This window comes from Trachinotus anak, unplaced genomic scaffold (genome assembly GCF_046630095.1).
Source record: "Trachinotus anak isolate AG129_WGS33_773 ecotype Australia unplaced genomic scaffold, CSIRO_AGI_Tana_v1 ptg000005l, whole genome shotgun sequence".
Lineage (NCBI taxonomy): Eukaryota > Metazoa > Chordata > Actinopteri > Carangiformes > Carangidae > Trachinotus > Trachinotus anak.
In genome coordinates, this window is record NW_027273856.1 from 23,484,789 (window position 1) to 23,506,677 (window position 21,889).

The 21,889-nt window shown below is 39.7% G+C and overlaps 1 protein-coding gene across 1 annotated transcript; it reads left to right on the forward strand.

Moving 5' to 3' along the window:
* The first annotated feature begins 1,465 nt into the window (after positions 1-1,465).
* Positions 1,466-21,313, forward strand: rp1l1b (rp1 like 1b). The gene is made up of 2 exons (XM_071479109.1): positions 1,466-2,065; positions 5,182-21,313. The coding sequence occupies exon 2, from the start codon at positions 5,629-5,631 to the stop codon at positions 19,627-19,629; it is 14,001 nt and encodes a 4,666-aa protein (XP_071335210.1). The 5' UTR covers positions 1,466-2,065; positions 5,182-5,628; the 3' UTR covers positions 19,630-21,313.
* The last annotated feature ends 576 nt before the right edge of the window (positions 21,314-21,889 follow it).

A 21,889-nucleotide genomic window follows, 5' to 3' on the forward strand; every position in this document is an offset into this window, starting at 1 on the left:
TGATTTATATTATAACCTCAGTTGATGGAAGGTTTTATTCAAAATTCTGATTTCAGTTAACTGAAACAGAATTCACCTTCATAATCCTTTATTACAGTGTACAGAATAAGCTTTTCTACAACAGTTACCTTCTAAGATAACCAAAATGTCTTTCAATTTTGACTCAACTCAAGACTTCACACCAAGGTTAGCAGCATGACATACAAGAATATTTACGGCGATCAATTACTTAAATTTCCAAAATGTTCAGCTAGAGAAAACACTTCCTGCTAATACAAGAACAAGGACAACAGCCAAACCTTTTCTTTACAGGTGTCAGTCAAGCTTAGCCTATTTTTTTAGTCACAGAATTTGACTCATTTTTGTTTGTATTTCATAGTGGGATTGCATCCTTTTGCTTAAGCAACAACGAATTATCCTTACCTCCTTGTATTGTCTCAGTAAGAATACATAGTGCTTATTGCAGATATTTCTGCTTTTTATAGGTAATCCTTGCTTTATTGATTGCAGGAAAAGCTGGCTAAGAATGTATTTTCTCCAGTGACAGGGACAATCACAGAGGTAATGTCCACTTTCACTGCAGGCAGGGAATTAAGCTTGTTATTTAAAGTCACTTGGAGGATTTATTTGTGGCTGTATCCTCATTATCCCTGTCTTCATTTACTCTTTGATCTTCACAACCGTCTGTACATATGTGTATATAACATCTGTGTCATGTTCTATGTATCTCTTTAAAATTATAGTAGATACTTGCAAGGTATGTGATTTTAACAGCTGCTATGGATGGAGATAAATGTATTGTGTGTACAAAAAAAAAAAAAAAAAAAATCATATATTTGTTTAAAAAATATTTTTACATTTTTGTATATGAATACATTTACTTGAGTTTGCCTCTCACCTAATCCCAATAAAATAATTGTTCACAAGCTAAATATCAATAAATATTTTCAGTCATTCAGGTAGTAGGATATGAAGAAGTTCTTCAAGAATTTCAGTGTAAGCACCTTAATAGTGGTAAAATTACCTTCAAGAATAAAACAGCAAGTCCAGTCACTTTTGAACTAGTACATCTAGACACAAGACAGTATTATACCAATTACACCTACAGACTTAAAGATGTCTCTTTGTAAGGATTTCCTTTTTCAGACAAGCCTTATGTCAGCCCTCATCAAACATGTTTAGGTACTACTTTGGACTTAAGCACTTTAGAGGAGAAGCTGAGGAACCACGCTGGGTTACCAGGAAAAGCTAAAATGGATATAAAACACCAACTGGAAGTTGATTGTCTGCACACAGGTTAACCAAGGATAAAGACAACAGGAATTTCTGTCATGTTTTTTTCCTTTTGCCTTTAAGTGATCACTTTTGCTAAAGGCAGACTTCAAGAACATTGCCTTTTCTCTTTTGCTTTTTAACCTGCTCTGCCCCCCCCCTCTTCTTTCAGCCTGGGATGAGCCATGCAGATGTGTGGTGTATTACCTTCCCCTAGGCAGCTCAGGAGAAACATGACAACACCCTGTCACTGTGCTCTTCATCTGCTCACGTGAGACATTTACCCAGAGCAGAGAGACTACCACCCAGAATGTCCTCCCACAAACGAAACTTTCAGTGCTTCAATGCTGTCAGAGGTGAAGGCTCGCTGCCCTTAAAGCATCACACCACCCACCTCCCCAGGATCCCCCAACATGGCATGGTGGCCCACCATGAACCTCTGGAAGAATGCTATCTTTGCTCTCACTACAGACACACCCAGGCCCTGGAAGCATTAGAGACGCAAGTTTTACCTTTGTATCACACTCACACACCTTATCACCACCACAACCCACACCATTATGTTCTCGGGAGGCCAGTCAGGCCTGAGGGAGCACATTCAGGCCACGGCCGACACATTCATCATCACAGGCACAATAAGAGGGTGATGCTGGTGAAGAACAGCGACCCCTCATTCAAGAAGACCATCGTCTTGCACCGCAGGAGTCTACGCAGTTTTGGGCTTTTCTTAGAAGAAGTTTCTGAGCTCATGCAGTACCACATCAGGAAGCTCTACACTCTTGAGGGCCGCAAGGTGAGGCCATAAACACTCAGAACTAGAAGATTACGTAAATATATGTTTAGTTTTCATGTTCCTTTTCCTTGATATTATCTTACATAACCTGCAGAGGTTGTGAGTACAGGGTTGTATGACATTTAATTCTGTGTTCAGGAAACTTCTTTTTCCAAGAGGAAGTTTCTGTACTTGACCCTAGGTAAATACCTTCCCTTGTGTTTTAATGAACTGAAAAGGAAGGCCAAATCTGAAACAAACAGTCGTACTATGAATTCTGATTGTCTACACTCATTTAGCATTAAACTACTCTGAAAAACACTTTGTAACAATGCTTTAAACCAAATTGCTGTCAGATTGAAAACCAGAGAGGCCTCTCGCGACAGGACTGATTCACTACTAAGTCCCATTCGAGAGCTTTGTCAACTATCAGCTCCCCTGCAAACACACAATTTCAAAAAGTAATTTATGACATTCAGTTTTGAAACCTTATTTTACCCAACTTTATTTTCCATATTTAAAAAACTGGGTTAAGGTGTGTAGCTACTATTATATTTGAAACTTTTAATGTGGTGATGTAGCTTATTGAATTTGAATAAATAGCAGTATGTAAGTGTGAACATAAATGTCAAAGACATAACTTTTAAGTTAATATAAAAAAAAAAAAAACAGAATTGTGAAATGACCACAATATTTCGAGTATTAACCTTTTAATAGCTTACATAATTGGATTGTGATCATTACTGTATCACATTCTGTTTCACATATCTCTTAATTTTAATGTCCTGGGTGGATTGTAATGATATACATACTATATTATATGAAAAGTTTTATATGTACTGCGTCATTGGCTCTATATTGAAAAAAATCAACATATTGCTTTAATCAGAATACTGTTTTTCTCTTTTTACATGGAAATAAATGAGGACATAAGATAGTTAAACTAATTGGAAAATGTTTGCCATCTCTAAGTAAGCCCATACTGTGCAAAATACTTTCCATAAAATTTACCTTGTGCTCTAAGATCCCATGTGAAATGTACAGAAACACCTAACACCTAGTTGTTGTTGTTTGTTAGCATCCAAATCCAGATGATTTCCTGTTTTGTGTTTGTCCGGTCAGTTTTTCCTTCACCACTGCAACCATATGTGTTCAATGTTTAGACATGAACACAACATATACACTTCACTTGATACTTTGTTATAATCTAAGTCCAGTGGGATAAATATTTTGAGTGTGTACATGAGGGAATGAAACAGGGATATTCCCTCACACACACACATTCAGATTGTGGGTATCTCTCCAAAACCCCATTAATCTTGGTCAAATCAGAGCTATTTTTGAGAAAGGAGAAGCAGGTCAACGTTGAAACTCTACTCCCCTAGTTTGATACCAGAGGTGTCTCTGAAACGTGTCTTCCACAGTAGTAATTAATTATCTTCACCTGGGCTTTGTGTGACCATGGATGAAGCAATTCATCTGCTTTTACCAACAGTGGATTTCAAATTCAAAACTGCACTGTCATCAAAACTGACTGCTCGCAAGCAAAATAAAATCAACAAAACTCTCTATATTTTAGTCTACATGTGTTTGTCAGAGATTCATAGCTGTCAGTAGAGAACAGAAGCACCTGTATTGAATATTTAGTGTCATGAAAACGTGAACCACCCTTACATAAATAAAATGAATAGGAATAGCAGTATTTTATACAATTAATTTCCTCTACAAAAAAAAAAAATCCAAACAACCAATGAATCTATGTTTATAATCAACATAAAAAGTGTAATCCCAAAACCTAAAAAGATGACATGCTCTTTTCAGGTCTGTAGCTACTTTTATTAGGCCAATGTGTGGACATGCAAAAGGAAACAGGTCAGTACACATTCACCCCCTGGATTAGCATTCAGGATAATCACCTGTGAGACAGAAGACTCATATTTTAATGCCCACTTCTGTTGTTGATGAGGATGTTGATGATTTAGTCAACTACTTTTACACACTCCGCAATCTTGTATTACTGCTGAGCAATACCCACCGCTCTTACAAGTGTGACAATGGCAGCAAGAATGCACTGTCATCTTGTGAAGTCTCCCAGAGATCATCCTGGATTAGGATATTTATCTTGTCTTGACTCACTGCTGGACTCAGAGTCTTTACAGGGATTTAGAGCACTCAGTTGCGCAGATGAGGGGACAATACCTTGACCCAATTAAAATATTCCCATCATAACACTTGTTTCTTAATTGTTTTCCCATAAATATTGTCTAGTTGCTATATGTTTGGTAAAAGAAAATATATTTATTTAACAGAAATACCATGAGTACAAACTAACATCAGGCTAACACATTAGTTAAAAAAACTGGACATTTTCAGTATATGAAAGACAAAACCATAATTGATGCTACTTGAGTAATAAAAAAGTGATATAGAAAGTGGCTACAGAAGCTCAAATCTAAAATCAGTTTCATAAAAACGCACTCAGCTTTAAAGTTGCAAATGTCCTCCCAATGGTACATCTTATAATATATAGTAAAAACAAAGCACCAGTAAATATGTTCTCTTAAATGCAGCAGCCCTCATTAAGGCCAAATGTACGGAACTATTACTGAGGTAAATTGCACCATTCTTGCAGGTTGATTAGTGAGTGTGACAGGAACAGACCTCCTGTAAAATTAGGAACATTACAGGTAGTAGGTGCCAAGCCTGTGACACTGCACTAGATTCTCATTCTATTTGTTTAGTGCTCTGCATTCAGTTTGCACACATCTTAAGTGCCTAGAAAAGCTGACAAGGACTGATAGCCAAGAGAAAAAGAAAGACTTTTCTTTAAAAAAAAAAAAAAAAAGTGGTCTAGCAGTGTCTCTGTAAGAAAGAGAATGTGCCTTGTGCATAAATATAGTGAGAGGCTGGGTATTGGGTTGGGTTTTAGATTGCAATCATATATCAAAACAACATCTGCCAGAAATCTACCTGGTAAAATTCCCAATCTTCTTCAAATTATGTCATGTCCAGGGCATTTAAGCCAGACTGCTTCAGAGCAAATATGCCTGTAATCCCTCATCCTATTACTTTTATTTTGCTATAAACTTCTTTCAACGAGGAGTCACTCTTAACTAATTTCTCTTCTTCTGTTTCAGATTGACAATATCCAGAGTCTCATGCAGTGTCCCAGTGTCCTTGTCTGTGTGGGACGTGAGCCCTCTCATCCTTCCATCGTGGAAAATTTTAGGAAGACATCTGATGACAAACTTCCGAAGCTGAGTGTGAGGTCACGCACCAGTGGCTGCACTGAAGGGCATGAGGGTAGGAGAAATGGCTTAGTGTCAAGACTATTTCTGACACAATTTCTTGATACAATTTTCCTTACATTATTAATGCATTAAAAAGCCATAGTATTAATTCCAACCTGAGTAATGGGCTTGTTAATCATGTTATATTCTGTATCATTAATACCAAGTAAGTGTATTGTAAAATGAAGTACCACTTATGCTACACCTCAAGGACTATTGTTTTATAAATGTATTGTACACCACGAGCAAACAAGACCTAATTACATCTATTTTTGTCTTTTTCTTCCTGTCTTCATGCCTGTCTTGATGGTAAACCAAGGACTTTCAACAAAGAAAAGTGTCATAAGTCCAAAACTGGAATCTGAAAACAGATCTAACAAGCAGTCAGTATCATCTGACAAGTCATTACCGGATGGAACTGACTCTCCAGATAATGTGGATTCCTGCCCACCTACTGGTGGTGGAATGAGAGATGATGATATAGAGAAACGGGTTCGTGTTAATAAAGATGGCAGTTTGTCTATGGAAATGAAAGTGCGCTTCCGGCTACAAAATGATGAAACATTACAATGGTCAACACAAGTAAAAAAGACAACAGGCAGGGTGTGTGAGTACCTCCAAGGACAAAATATGTCTTATTTTTCCCAGGTTAGTGATAGAAGCTATTCAGAATCTGAAAACATCTCTGCTGCTGAGCAAGATGAGGGTTACATTACCAGGCGCCATCAAAGACATACAGAGGAACCTCACTGTCCTCACTGTTGCAGTCAATGCCAGGATTATGACATCTGGAAAAATGTTCCAGGGACACACGGAGCAAGTCGTTGCATTCGAACTTCTAGCTCAAGTGCATCCTCTCATACAATGGTCTCTAGAAAGACGGTGGTTGAAAGGCAAACTATGTCTAGATCAAGTGAAGAGTACACAGAACAAGTGGTGGGGACAGAAACATACATGAAGCAAACTGCTGAAGCATCTGAAACTGTAGAGTACTGCACCATCAGGAGTAGGACGTGCTCACCAAAGTGCAATGTGCAATCCACCACACTGGAGAACTGTGAGGTGTGTGCTGACAGTTCCCCAAATGATCAGTTCAAAACATCAGAGCAAGAAGAACGAGCAGGATCTGCTCCTAGCGCTTCCTTGCAAATGTTAACAGACCATGAAGAGGATCAAAATGATGAGGATGATGGTGTTCCACTAGGTACATCAAGAGGATCTTCTCAGAATAGTATACCTGAAAGGGAAGAGGCAGCTGGAAGTGCAGTGTTAGATGAAGAATCACCAATGCAACATTTATCTCCACACCCCCCAGACAGAGCATCAAATGCTTCAGTGCACTCTAACAAGTCAAGAAAATCAAAAACGTCACACACTTGTCATTGTGGCGATTCAGATGTTCCTGACAACGATACTAAAGGACAAGCCAAGGCCCAAGGTGAGGAAGAAGCTGAGATACAAAGAGATCAATCAAGTGCCATGTCTGTCAAATCAAATGCCTCTGGCCGATCAAAGAAGTCTGAAGAGATGCTGAATACAGAGTCTGACGATGTAGAGGAGAAAAGATCGAAAAGTGCCATGTCAGTTCAATCAAATGCCTCAACAAAATCCAAATCACATGAAGTAAGACCTTCCAGTAGCATGTCTGTTAAATCATCTAAATCTGAAAAATCAATAAAGTCAGAGGAGGATGTTGATGAAGAAAGAGCATTAAGTTCCATGTCTTCAAAATCCAAAGCTTCTATTAAATCAAAGGGATCAAGAGTCTCTTCTATCCCAGATAAAGAACAAGATAAGGAGGAAACTGAGCAAAGGACACCTAGTGCCACATTAGCTGCATCAGATGCCTCTGCAGAATCAAAATTAGATACAACAGAAGCATCTGCAGAGGAAAGCACTGAAAACCCAGCTGAAGAAAATGAGAGTGAAACTGGACACAGAGCAGAAAGTGCAGCATCAGAGAAGTCAAATGTTTCTGCAAAATCTAAAACATCAAGAACTTCTGAGGCTCCACTCACAGAAAATTCAGAGGACAAATCTGAGGTGAGTGTACATTCTCCCATATCATTAAAGTCAAACAATGATGATGAAAATTTGGAGGAGGAAGAGGAAGCTAAAGAGCCTGGAGAAGATCAAGATAGAGTGCCAAGTGTCATGTCATCCAAATCTAACACATCTGCAAGATCTACACATTCAAAAGCATCTAAGCTTCAAGATGAAGAAAATGCTATGGAAGATACTCAAGGGAGAACATCTAGTGCCATGTCAAGAAAATCTAAAACTTCTGAAATTGAGGTGCAAAGTACAGATGCAAGAACACTTAGTGCAAACAAAGCTGACAGTGAGGATGAGGTAGTGGAAACTGTGGAGAGAGCTCCAAGTACCTTGTCAGTGAAATCAACAAAGTCAAATGCATCTGTAAGGTCCAGAAAATCCAGAACCCCAAAAGGTCTTAAAAATGCAGATGAAAATGAAATAAATCAGGAGGAAAATGAACATAGAGCACCTAGCACCATGTCAGAAAAATCTGATCTTTCAGCTCAGGAAAAACCGGCTGAAAATAAAGAAAGTGAAAGAGCACTGAGTGCAATGTCTGCTAGGTCTATCAAGTCAAATGTATCTGCAACATCTAGAAAGTCAAAGGGTGGTGAAGAAATGAGTAAAGTAAATACTGAAGATGTAGAAGGACCACTGGAGAGAGCAACTAGTGCTATGTCAGCTAAGTCTAATGCATCTGCAGGGAGACCACAAAGCACAATGTCAGTCATATCAGCAAAGTCAGTTAAGTCAAATATTTCTACAAAATCTAGCAAATCAAAATCTTCTGAAGTTCCTAATAAAGACAGTAATGACAATCATGAGGATGAAAATGATGTACAGCAAACTGAAGAAAGAGACTCTGATGACAATGAGGAAATTGCGGAGAGGGCATTGAGTGCAATGTCAGCAAAATCTGGAGAGTCAAATGCCTCTGCAGTATCTACAAAATCAAAAGCTTCTCAGGCTCTTTCCAAACATAATGGTGATGAAGGGGATGCTGCACAAGAGACCAGTGAGAGATCACCAAGCTGCATGTCAGATAAATCAGCCCAGTCAAACATTTCAGCAACATCAAGTGGGTCAAAATGCTGTGATGGTTCAGAAAATATTACGACTAAATATGAGGAAGAGAGGGGACCTAGTCCACTGTCAGTGAAATCAGCAAAGTCAAATGTGTCAGTCAAGTCTGCCAAATCAACAAGGTCAAATATTTCTGCCAAATCTAATATGTCAAAGCCCAGTGATATTTCAGCTAGAGAAAATGCTGCAGATCACACAGAACATGGAGAAAGGGCTCCAAGCAATATGTCAACCATGTCTGCTAAATCTGCAAAGTCAAATGCTTCAGCAATGTCCAACATATCAAGAGGTTCTGCAATTCCCTCTGAAAACTGTGGTGATGTCTCTGAAGGATTTGAGAGCCCTAATGAAGGAAATGACAAAGAGCAAATTGAAGAACGAGCAGCAAGCAGCATGTCAGCCAAATCAGTCAAGTCTCATGTTTCTGAAAGGTCTATTAAATCTGCAGAGAGAGCACCAAGTGCTGTGTCAGTGAAATCAGGAAAGTCACATTATTCTACAAAATCTATAAAATCCACTGCTTCTGAAGTTTATTCTACTAAATCCCCTGGCATTCCTGATGAAGGAGATGATAAAGAGGAAACTCAAGACAGAGCACAGAGTCCAATGTCAGCCAAATCCACACAGTCAAAAGGACAGGATGGTCCAGCTAAAAATAATATATCTGATCACGAGGAACATGCAGAGAGAGCTGCAAGTAACATGTCTGTCAAATCAGGAAAATCAGTAAAGTCAAATGTTTCTACAGTATCTAAAAGATCAGATGTTCCCTTGGAAGACAGTGTTGACAATTCTGAAGAAAGAATTGTTGAAGGGGAGAGTGAAACAAGAGCAATGAGCTCAATGTCAGCCCGGTCAAATATTTCTGCTAAATCAAATAAGTCAAAATGTTCTGCTGATGCTTCAGCTAAAGAACGCTCTGAGATATCAAGTGATGAAAATGATGAAGAGCAAATTGAAGAAAGAGCAGCAAGCAGCATGTCAGCAAAATCAGTCCAGTCTCATGTTTCTGAAATATCTATTAAGTCTGCAGAGAGAGCACCAAGTGCTTTGTCAGTGAAATCAGCAAAGTCACATGGATCTAAGAAATCTATTAAATCAAATGCTTCTGGAGTTAATTCTGCCAAAAAAACTGGCATTCCTGATGAAGGAGATAAAGAGGAAAATCAAGACAGAGCACAGAGTCCAATGTCAGCGAAATCCACACAGTCAAAAGGACAGGATGGTCCAGCTGAAGATAATATATCTGATCACGAGGAACATGCAGAGAGAGCTGCAAGTAACATGTCTGTCAAATCAGGAAAATCAGCAAAGTCACATGTTTCTACAGTATCTAAAAGATCAGACGTTCCCTTGGACAGTGTTGACAATTCTGAAGACAGAATTGTTGAAGGGGAGAGTGAAACAAGAGCAATGAGCTCAATGTCAGCCCGGTCAAATATTTATGCTAAATCAAATAAGTCAAAATGTTCTGCTGATGCTTCAGCTAAAGAACGCTCTGATGAAGAAATATCTGATGAAGAAAATGATGAAGAGCAAACTGAAAAAAGAGCAGCAAGCAGCATGTCAGAAAAATCAGTCCAGTCTCATGTTTCGAAAATATCTACTAAGTCTGCAGAGAGAGCACCAAGTGCTTTGTCAGTTAAATCTGCAAAGTCACATGCATCTACAAAATCTATTAAATCAAGTGCTTCTGACATTCATTCTGCCAAATCTACTGGCATTCCTGATGAAGGAGAAGATGAGGAGGAAACTCAAAACAGAGCACAGAGTGCAATGTCAGCCAAATCTGCAAAGTCAACTATTTCTACCAAATCTACGAAGTCAGAAAAAATACATACATCCGATCACAAGGAATCTGAAGAGAGAGCTGCCAGCAATATGTCTGTCAGATCAGGAAAATCAGCAAAGTCAAATGTTTCTACAGTATCTAAAAGATCAGAAGTTCCCTTGGACGACAGTGTTGACAATCCTGAAAAAAGAATTGTTGAAGGGGAGAGTGAAACAAGAGCAATGAGCTCAATGTCAGCCCGGTCAAATATTTCTGCTAAATCAAATAAGTCAAAATGTTCTGCTGATGCTTCAGCTAAAGAACGCTCTGAGATATCAGATGATGAAAATGATGAAGAGCAAACTGAAGAACGGGCAGCAAGCAGCATGTCAGCAAAATCAGTCCAGTCTCATGTTTCTGAAATATCTATTAAGTCTGCAGAGAGAGCACCAAGTGCTTTGTCAGTGAAGTCGGCAAAGTCACATGCATCTACAAAATCTATTAAATCAAATGCTTCTGAAATTTGTATTGGTGAAACTACTGGCAGTCCAGATGGAGGAAATGGTGAAGAGGAATCTCAAGAGCGAGCACAGAGTGCAATGTCAGTAAAGTCAACCATTTCTGCAAAGTCAACAAAGTCAGAGGGATTCAATGATCTGGCTGAGGAAAATACCTCTGATCATAATGGATGTGCAGAGAGAGCTCCAAGCAATTTGTCAGTCAGATCAGGAAAATCATCAAAGTCAAAAGCTTCTGCAACATCTAAAATATCAATAGTTTCTGACATTTGTTTAGAAGATGGTTTTGAAAATACTGAGGAGAATGAAGGGAGAGCAGTGCGGCCAGTATCAGTCCGATCAAATGTTTCTGCTAGATCTAATAAGTCAAAATGCTCTGCTGATGTTCCAGCTAAAGAACACTCATCTGATGAGGAAATTGACAAAGAGCAAACTGAAGAAAGAGCAGCAAGCAGCATGTCAGCTACATCAGTCCAGTCACATGTTTCAAAAATATCTATTAAGTCTGCAGAAAGAGTACCAAGTGCTTTGTCGGTTAAATCAGCAAAGTCACATGCGTCTACAAAATCTATCAAATCAGCTTCTTCTGACATTCATTCTGCCAGAATTACTGGCATTCCTGATGAAGAAGATGGTGAAGAGGAAACTCAAGACAGAGCACAGAGTGCAATGTCAGCCAAATCTGCAAAGTCAACTATTTCTACCAAATCTACGAAGTCAGAAAAAATACATACATCTGATCACAGGGAACATGAAGAGAGAGCTGCAAGCAATATGTCTGTCAGATCAGGAAAATCAGCAAAGTCAAATGTTTCAGCAGTGTCTAAGATATCAAAAGCTTCTGAAATGCCTTCTGACCACAATGCTGATACTCCCAAAAAAGTAAATGAAGAGCAGCCCAATGACAGCAGACCAGTAAGTTCCGTGTCAGTTCATTCAGTGAAGTCAAATGTTTCTGAAAGGTCAAGTTGGTCAAAATGCTCGGCTGATGTTCCAGCTGAAGAAATCATTGCCAGACCTATGTCAAATATTTCAGCAAAGTCAAATGTTTCTGAAATATCTAAGAAATCAAAAATGTCTGACATCCCTTCTGAACACAGCACTGAACTTGCTGATGCAGAGACTGCAGGGAGAGGTGAAGCTGAAGGAAGCTTTGAGAGCCCCAGTGTGGAAAATGACAAAGAGCAAATTGAAGATAGAGCAGCAAGCAGCATGTCAGCCAAATCAGTGCAGTCTCATGTTTCTGAAAGATCTATTAAGTCACAAACCTCTGGTGTTACTACCGAGGATATAGCTGAACGTGAGAAAACTACAGATAGAGCCCCTAGCACCTTGTCAGCTAAATCAGCAAAGTCACATGCTTCAGCAAAATCTAAAAAATCAAATGCTTCTAAAGTTTGTTCTGGTAAAACTGCTAACATTTCTGATGAAGAGAATGATGAAGAGGAAACTCAAGAGAGGACCCAGAGTGCAATGTCAGCCAAATCTGCAAAGTCAAATGGACAGGCTGGTCCAGCTGAAGAAAATGTGTCTGATCACGAGGAACATGCAGAGAGAGCTGCAAGTAATATGTCTGTCAGATCAGGAAAATCAGCAAAGTCAACAGCATGTGAATTTCCTTCAGAAGAAAACACTATAAATGAGGAGGACACTGCACAAAGACCAACAAGCACCTTGTCAGCTAAATCAACCAGATCTGCCAAATCAACACAGTCAAGTATTTCTAGAAAGTCAAAGTCTAGTAACTCAAAGTCCTCTAATACTCCAGGTCAAGAAAATCATGAGGAGAATAGGGAGCAAGCACCAAGCAGTACCTCCATCAAATCAGCAAAGTCAGGAAAGTCAAATGTTACAGCAGTATCAAAGAAGTCAAATGCCTCTGATGTTCCCGCTGAAGATGGTGCTAACATTACTGACACTGAAGAGGACACTGAGAAGACAGCAAAGAGCTCAATGTCTGCCAAATCAGTAAAGTCAAATGTGACATCAATATCGACAAAATCAAAAGCTTCTCACAGTCCTGAAAATGTAAACAATGAAGAAGATGCTGGAAGTGAAACTGAAAAAAGGGCAAAAAGTACTATGTCAATTAAATCTTCAAAATCTGATCTATCTCTGAGGTCAAGGAAATCAAAAGTTTCTGAACAGACAGCTGAAACACATTCTGAGGACATTGATCAAACAGAGAGGGCACCAAGTGTCTTGTCAGTGAAGTCCAACATGTCTGGAGTTGCCTCTAGTGAAAGGACAGGACATGAAGATGCTGATGAAAGAACACCTAGTGCCATGTCAATCAAATCAGTGAAATCAAATAGTTCAAGAAAATCAAACAAATTAATAGCTCCTGAAATTACTACTATTCAAAGTCCTGATGTTCCTAATGAAGGGAATGCTGAAGAGAAATCAGACAGAGCACCAAGTGCCATGTCAGCAAAGTCAACTCTGTCAGTGAGATCAAAAAAATCAAAGGTCTCTGGTGTTACTGCTAATCAAAATATTGAGGAAAAGGAGGAGAGAACGCTTAGCCCTGTCTCTACAAAATCAAATCAATCTGAAATGTTAAGCACGTCTGAAGTCCCTGCTGTGACAGTTGAGGGAACTGAAGACAGAGCAACTACATCCATGTCATCAAAGTCTAAGGTTTCAGCACATTCAAAAAAGTCAACATCTGAGATTAAACAAAAGAAAAGTGAAGGGCGGCCACAAAGTTCTTTATCTGTTAAGTCATATCTGTCCATGAAATCTCAAAAGTCCAAAACAACTGATATTATAACAAATGAAGATGTAGAAAATAAAGAGGAGTTGAAAATGTCCACAGCTATTGATGTTCCTGCTGATGAGAAAACCAGTGTTTCCCCAATAAACACAGGGGAGCAGAAGAAACAAGAAGATACAACTGATAAGAGCTGTCACTCTAAAACAAGCAAGTCAAGCAGGCAAGACAAATCAATATCTGTTGCAGTGTTAGAAACCTGTCAGACTACACAAAAATCAAAAGGAAATAAATGTCATGTGATTTGTCACACAGAGTCAAGTGGAAGTGATATGTCACAGACTCTGTCCAGTTCAGATAATGTGAAAGAGATTTGTGAGACTCAAGTCACCGCTGGATCAAACACTTATGTGTCTAAGAGGATAACAAAAGGTCCACTAGAAGCTACAGACATTGGTAAGAGTGTTGCTGATAACAAAAGTGACAAAAGCAGCAAATGCAGACAGACGAACACAGACGCTGGTGATTTTGTGCTGGTCCCATCGAGTCTACCAAATGCATCACCTTCTGAGGTTGTAAACGAATGGCTGAAAACAATACCAACAGATGGAGATATGTATGACATGGAGGAACTCTGTGAAAACTGCGATGCCCAGAAAAATGCCCAAACTGAGGAAGTTAATAGAACAGAGGATAATGAAAACAATGACTCTTCAGCTGAGAATAGAAAAGATGCAAATGAAGGAGTTGTGGTGAACAGTGTCCCTAATGATGACTGCCAAACAAGCACAGAAGCACCAAATGCAGATAATACCAGTACTCAGAGAGATGATGCTTCAAAAATATTCCACTCTTCCGTACAGGTGATGAAAGTACTTTTAAATCCAAAGCTTGACAGATGTAACAGTTTACCAGAAATTTCTCCAGTTTATGGACGTAAACTAAGCACTTCAGCTAGTGGTCTTTTGGATTGCCTTGTTAAGTTGCAGTTAATAGACCATGATCCTAAGAATGCAAATGAAAAGGATGAAAGATACCAAGAGCTAATGAATATTCTTAAATCTCTTTGGCTTTGTGATCCTCCAGAAAATCAACATGTGTTAAAGAAGGATGAACGCCACTCTGTGGATGATGAATTCAATCATACGTCCTCCTCTGGTGTGGATGTCAGTGGCTCCACAGGCTCCGGGAAGAGTAGTGATGGTGTGAATGTGTCTCAACCACATGCCAGTGCAGATCCGTTAAGTAAAGTAGAAGAAGCCTATGAAGGTGAAGTGGAAGCAAATGCTCAATGGACATCTGAGAGACACGTAGAAGGAACGTATGAGGACAAACAAAAAGACGATGATCTAGCTACAGATGACACAATTAGAAACAATGACAGTCCAAGAGAACTACCTGAAACACCACCCACTTCAGACAACAGTTCGGGAAATGACAGCAAAAATGTTCCAGAGGAAGTTGAAACAGAATGTCAAGAGGACACCAGTTCTGGCAGTCCTCCCATCACTGAGAAAGCACAGTTAGCCAAAAGAATTTCTCAAGATCCTGATCCTGTTTGGGTTTTGACCTTATTAACTAAAATAGAAAAGCAGTTCATGACACATTATATCAATGCCATGAGAGAGTTCAAAGTACGATGGAACTTGGATGATAATGAGCAGCTTGACATGATGATAAGTGAACTTAAAGCAGAGGTGCACAAAAGAATCCAAACCAGTATAGACAGAGAACTGAGGAAAATTCAAGGTCGAGCAGGTCTACCAAGGCCTCCTAAAGAAGCAATGTCCCGTGCTTCAGCAAAACAGATAGAAGAGAGAAGACGGAGGCTGAAGATTATGTCTAAACAATCAGTTGATTCACAAGCAGAAAAAAGTGATGATTCAGCAACAGGTACATCTTACAGTGACCAGCGCAATGAAAATGATGATGAATACTGTCCATGTGAAACATGCTTGAAGAAAAAAAATAAATCTAGTCTGCTGCTTCCTGCAGAAGTTATGAGTACTGCACCTGTTATCATGGACTTTGACCTTAAAAGGATTCTGGTGATGAAGAATGGTGATCCTGGGAACTCACAGGCAACCAAATGTGCATTTCATTCTGAAAATTATATCAAGACAAAAGCAGTAGAGACACTTGTAGAAGAAGTTATTTCTAAAGCTGTAAGAGAAGTGAAAGGGAATCAAGCAGACCATAACACTGAAGATGACTTTGCAGTTGTAGCAGATGAAAAGGAAGCCAATGATGTGTGTCAAGATCCAGGTCAAGAAGATGGGCCTGAAAACAATGAAGCAGAAAAAGTAGACACCATCAAAGAACTGACTAAACAAACTGTTGCTGAAGAAACAGTAAAAGCGTTTCCTGCAGATAATGAAGAAATAGGCAAAACAGAAGATGAAAGGGATGAAAATGAGAGTGAAGACATAGGCACAGGTGAAGATGACTCCATGGTAGAGAAAAAAGAAAAGTCTTTAGAAACTGAAGCAGCTATTGCTGAAAGTGAAACATCCGAAAAAGCAGACACAACTAGAGATATAATGGAAGAACAGGAATCTATCACAGCTAGGGATGAAAACACAGCAGAAGAGACTGCTATGGTTACATCAACAGAAGACCAATCTGACAAAGAGGAGGCCGTGGACATCGGGGCAGTTGAACAGAGAAAGAACACTGCTGCCACCAGTAAAGATGAGTCCTCTGAGACTATAGAAGCCACCCCAAATGAAGATGATAATGAAACTACAAATGAGAATGATACCACCACAGGTGATGAATTGTCAAAACAACCAGATGAGATTCTTGTAGCAAGAGAAATTGTGATCACAAGTGACGATGAGTCTAAGGAAGGGGCAGAAGAAATTTCAGCTGAAGAATCCACTCTGGCAGCCACAACTAAACACAAACCTGAAAAAGAAAATGCAGGAGGAGAGGCTGATGTGGCAGACACAACTGAAGATGAAGAAGAGATTCCTGCTATGGGGGCAGATGAGACTGCAAATGAAGATGAACATCAGGAGGAGGCATCTGAAGCCACAGGAACTGAGGATGAAAATGCAGCAGCAGAGACCACTATGGCAGCCACTAGTGAGCATGAATCTGACAAAGATGAGGCTGAGGAAGAGGGGACAGTCGATGGTGAGGAGGAGATCCCTGCCATCAGTGCAGATGAATTTGCAGATGAGAACTATGACACAAACACAGCTGATGAATCATCAAAAGAACCAGCTGAAGAGCCAACAACAGAAGACAAGATGGTTGCAGAAAGACAGATTGCTGTCACAGGTGAAGATGAATCAAATTATGACACTGCTGAGGATGAAATTGCAGCAGAAGAGATGTCTGTGGCAGCCTCAACTGAGCATGCATCTGACAAAGAGGATGCTGTGGTAGCAGGGGTAGTTGACGATATGGAAGAGATTGCTGCCACAAGTGACGATGATGGTGATTCTGCAGAGAAATTAGATGCCACCACAACTGAAAATGAAAGTGCAGAGGAGAATGATGCCGTGGTTGATCTACTGTCAAAGGAACCAACTAAAGAAGCAGCAACAGAAGATGAGCTTGTCGGAGAAACAAAGGCTGTTGTTACAAGTGAGGATGAACTTAAAGAAGAGGTTGCTGAAGCCACCACAGCTGAAGATGAAAATGTAGAGGAGATCATTATGGCAGCCACAAGTGAGCATGAATCTGACAAAGTTAAGGCTGTGGAAGAAGGAACAGACAGTGATGAAGAAAAGCTTGCTTCCACCAGTGCAGATGAGTCTGCAGATGAGAACAGTGACACAGCCACTGATGGTGATTTATCCAAGAAATCGGCTGAAGAAGCAGAAACTGAAGATGAGACTGCTACAGAAAGAGAAATCACAAGTGAAGATGATTCAAAGGAAGATACTGCTGAAGATGAAATTCCAGCAGAAGAGACTTGTGTGGCTGCCACAACTGAAAATGAATCTGACAAAGAAGAAGCTGGGGAAGCAGGGATGGTTGATGATGGAGTGGAGACTGCTGCCACCAGTGAAGATGGTTCTGCAGAAGATGCCAACACAAATGAAGATGAGACCACAGAGGAGAATGATGGCACCGTTGATGAAATGTTAAAGGAACCAGCTGAAGCAACAACAACTGAAGATGAGACTGCTACAGAAAAAGAGATGGATATTACAACTGAAGATGAATCAGAGGAGGAACTAGCAGAAGCTCGAGGTGAAAACCCTGCAAAAGAGTCTGATGTGGCTGTCCCATCTGAGGATGAATCTGAAGAGGATGAGGCTGCTGGCACAAATGGTGAAGATGAGACTGCAGACAATGGTGAAGCAACAACAACTGAAGATGAAAGTGCTGTGGGAAAAGATATTGCTGTCACAAGTGAAGATGAAGCTGCAGATAACAGCAAAGCAGAAGAGGCAGATGTGGCAGCTACAAATGAACATGAATCTGACAAAGATGCAGCGGTGGAAGAGGAGACTCCAGTCGCCAGTGCAGATGAGTCTGAGTCAAATGACAAAGAAACTACTGAAAAGGCAACAACTGAAGATGAGATTACAGAAGAAAAAGAAATTTCTGCCACGAGTGAAGATGAAATGAAGGAAGGAACTGATGAAGCCACCACAGTGGAAGAGGAAAAAACTGCACAAGACTTGGCAGATGCAACTGAGCATGAATCTGACAAGGAGGAGGCTACAGAAGCAGCAACAACTGAAGACGCAGAAGAAACTGCGGCTAGCAGTGAAGATGATTCTGCAGAGGGCATGGATGCCACCACAAATGATGATGAAACTTCAGAGAATGATAACAGCGCCCAAGCTAACAAACAGTCAAAAGCATCCAAAGCAGAAACAGCTGAAGATGGAGAAGAGCTTGTAGAAGAGCATGATAATGTAGAAGCTGATTCTGAATCTGCAAGAGAAGAAAGCTCCAAAGCTGAGACAGAAAATGAATCAGAGGAGGAGAACAATGAATCAGCCACAGATGAAAATGAATCAGTAAACAATGCAACAACGGATGCAAATGAAACCACAGGGGAAGAGGATACTTCAAAAGTTACAAATGATAATGAATCAGGACATTCAGAAGCTGAGTCTGAAAATGAAACTGCAGATGAAACTACAGGGGAAGACGAGACAGCAGAAGAGAATAAAGTGGCTTCGGATGAAAATAAGACTTCAAGTAATGCAGAACATGCTGAAGCTAAAGAACTTCACGAGACAGAACCAGAGGAATCTGAGCAGGCTGAAAATGAAAGTGGAGGGGAGTTTGAAGCAACAGGTGAAGATGGCACAGAGGCTGCAACAACAGGAGATGAGACTGAAGAATGTGGAACAGCAGAGGGAAAGTCAGGAGAAACTGAAGTGGCAGGAAATGAGATTACTGAAAGCGATGGTGAAGAAGAATCAGGAACAGAAGATGCATCTGCAGAAGAGGAGGTTGGAAAAGCTCAAACAGGAAGGGAAGAACCCACAGATAACAAAGAGGATGAATCCACACAAGATGACGGACAACAACTTAATGAAGGAGAAGATGAAGAGGTTGTAGAGAATACTGACAATGAGTGTGAGACTAACTCTGACAAAGGTGAACGAACATGTGAAGACAGTGACATGACTGGGGAGCATCAAGAAGATGCTGAGACAAATAATGAAACAGAGGGCCCTGATGATGTGGCGGAGCTGAAACCAGATGAGGATGAAGATGTGGAAGAGATATCAGAAAACAATGACCAATATAAACCAGTGGAAGATGTAGATGAAGGTACTGATGGACAGACAGAGACTAATGTAACACAATATGAATGTATTAACACCCCAGATGGAAGCCATGGTGATGATGAAGACCATGTCAAAGCTTTTGAAGAGGAGGAGGAGGAAACTGAGACACCCAATGAAGACTGGAGTGGAAACCTGGGAGATTCAGCTGATGGAGAAGATGAGGCAGAGGAAGATTCAGAAGAACCAGAAGAAGAGACTGATGATGGAGAGCAAGATTTTGCTCCAAGCAACACAGGCAATCAAGAGGCAGCTAACAGAGCAGCTGAGGAAACAACATTAATCCCACTTGATACTTTCACCAAAGTCAATGCAGAATCTGAGGATGGCGCTTATGCTGATGGTGAAGATTCTGAGAGTGAAGTTAACAATCAAGACGGACTTACAAGCCTAGGGTCAAAGAGTTGAAAAAGATTTCACTATAATTTGACTGTGATTCCACAAATGCTCAGGAGAACTATTGTATAAGGAGTCTACTGTAGAAAATAATGAGAGGACAGCTAATGATAATGATGCCACAAGCAATGAGCAGTCTGAAGTCTTACTTGTCATTATAAGTCATGAAGTCAGGAGACCTAACAAGAACTATAAAGTCAAGAAAGCAAAAGGATTTATCTAAATTATTGTAATTTCTAATTCACTTTTTAAGTCTTAATAATGATGCACTTAAGAAATACAAACACTTAGTTCAAGCATTCCTAATGTGAAAACTGAACACATGCACAACTACTAATCATACAATGGTATGAAGAGTAATCTTAAAAACTTGAATGTATATACTATATGTAGGACATTTGCATAGTTTTATGCAAAACAAAAACTTTTATTTTCATTAACAGAGCCATAGATTATTTGTTACACATAAACTACTCTGAGCCTAAAACAGAACATGGCAATGTTCACGAATGATAAACTATGCAACTGTTACATTAATGACTTAAAAATGTCATATGCACGTATACTGTAGTTTTTCTTCAAATAACTGCAGTATATTTACACAATTTTTGCTGCTCAACGTTTTTATGCAGGATTGAGCAGGACATTGAATGTATTCAATCTAATCACAAGTATTATTTGAAGACTAATGATAAAATTTAAAGGTGTTACGTGTAAGTTTTGCTATCACAGTCATCTTTGGCATTAACAGCTGCTTACTTACCAGTCTGTAAGAAAGGTTGTGAGTTCAGCATCAAACTTCATTCCTTTACTTGCCAAGAGCCATGTCCAGCATTAGAGAGCAATGCCAATTTTGACTCTTGCTTTGCTTCTATTTCTATCACTTCTTTTTCTTCTACTACAAACCACATTTACTCGTACAATCATGCAGTGTAAACAGGAGGAGCTGGGGATCAAACCAACAACCTTTTGATTAGTGGACAACCCGGTCTGTCTCCTGAGCCACAGCTGGCTAATGAAGTTAGCCTGCTAACTAGCTAGCCCTGGACCATCCTGTCTTGTAATACTAATTTGGGATAGTGAGTCACTGTAGCGTCCAGTCTGCTCTCCATGACAGGATGAATAAGTAGCCCTTCGCTTAGGGTATATTCTAACCTCTTGTCTTGTAAACATAATGATAGCTGAAGCTCTTGGCAAGCAACCATAACCAATATCACCTGCTCCTGGCAAGAAACCAGGTTCAGCAGCAGAGAAAACTTCCATATAGCACCTTTAAAATAGTACAAAGTTATATATTTTTATAGTAAATACTTTACTTTCCTGGAAAGCCAGAAAATACTGATAATATTCATTTTGAATGTTTAACGTACTATTGTGCAGATACAGGATTGTGTCTGCACAATATTTTAGTGCTGGATCTAAAGAACTGGATGATGATCAGTGTAAGTATCTTGATAATTCCATCAGGTAACTGCATTATAGCTTTAATTGATGTCTATAGCAGATGAACATGAACATCTCTGGAAGGTAGCAAAAGACATGGCAGGGTTTTACGCATTATGCGGTTCTCCTGTATTTTAGACCATTCAACAGTGTTTACCAGTAAGAAACTACAGCATTCTCTGTGAGGAGGTTATAACCTTTGCTCAATGTACTGTACTAATTGTCTTTGAAGTTAAATGTACTTTAAACTGTTTTGTGTAATTCTTTTGTCCATCCATTATCTATACCACTTATCCGTACAGGGTTGCAAGGAGGGCTGGAGCCAGTCTCAGCTAACACCCTGGACACCCTGGACAGGACACTAGTCTATCACAGGGCTGACATATATATAGAGATAAACAGCCATTCACACCTATGGGCAATTTAGAATCTCCAAATAACCAAATGTGCATGTCTTTGGGCTGTGGGAGAAAGCAGGAGTACCCAGAGGGAACCCAAGCAGACACAGAGAGAACATGAACTCCACACAGAAAGGCCCAGGCTCCAGGTTCAAACCCTTCTTGCTGTGAGGCAACAGTGCTAACCATTGTACCACCATGCCACCCACAATTCTCTTGTAAGGCATAGAATAATAATTCACAGAAATCCAAACAGTGACACTGACACATGACATTTTCATCATAAACTGAGGCTTCTGATTAAAGTTTGTAAAAAAAGAAACATTACATTTCAGAAGTAATTTATCTGTAACTTGAAAATGTGCCGCTATATATTAAACATTCTTGGAATACTATATAGCAGTGTTTCAGTATGGTGAAAGATCAGATCA

Bases quoted from the DNA above. Each gene is read 5' to 3' on its own strand.
- rp1l1b (XM_071479109.1), top strand. From the start codon at position 5,629: ATGCCTGTCTTGATGGTAAACCAAGGACTTTCAACAAAGAAAAGTGTC.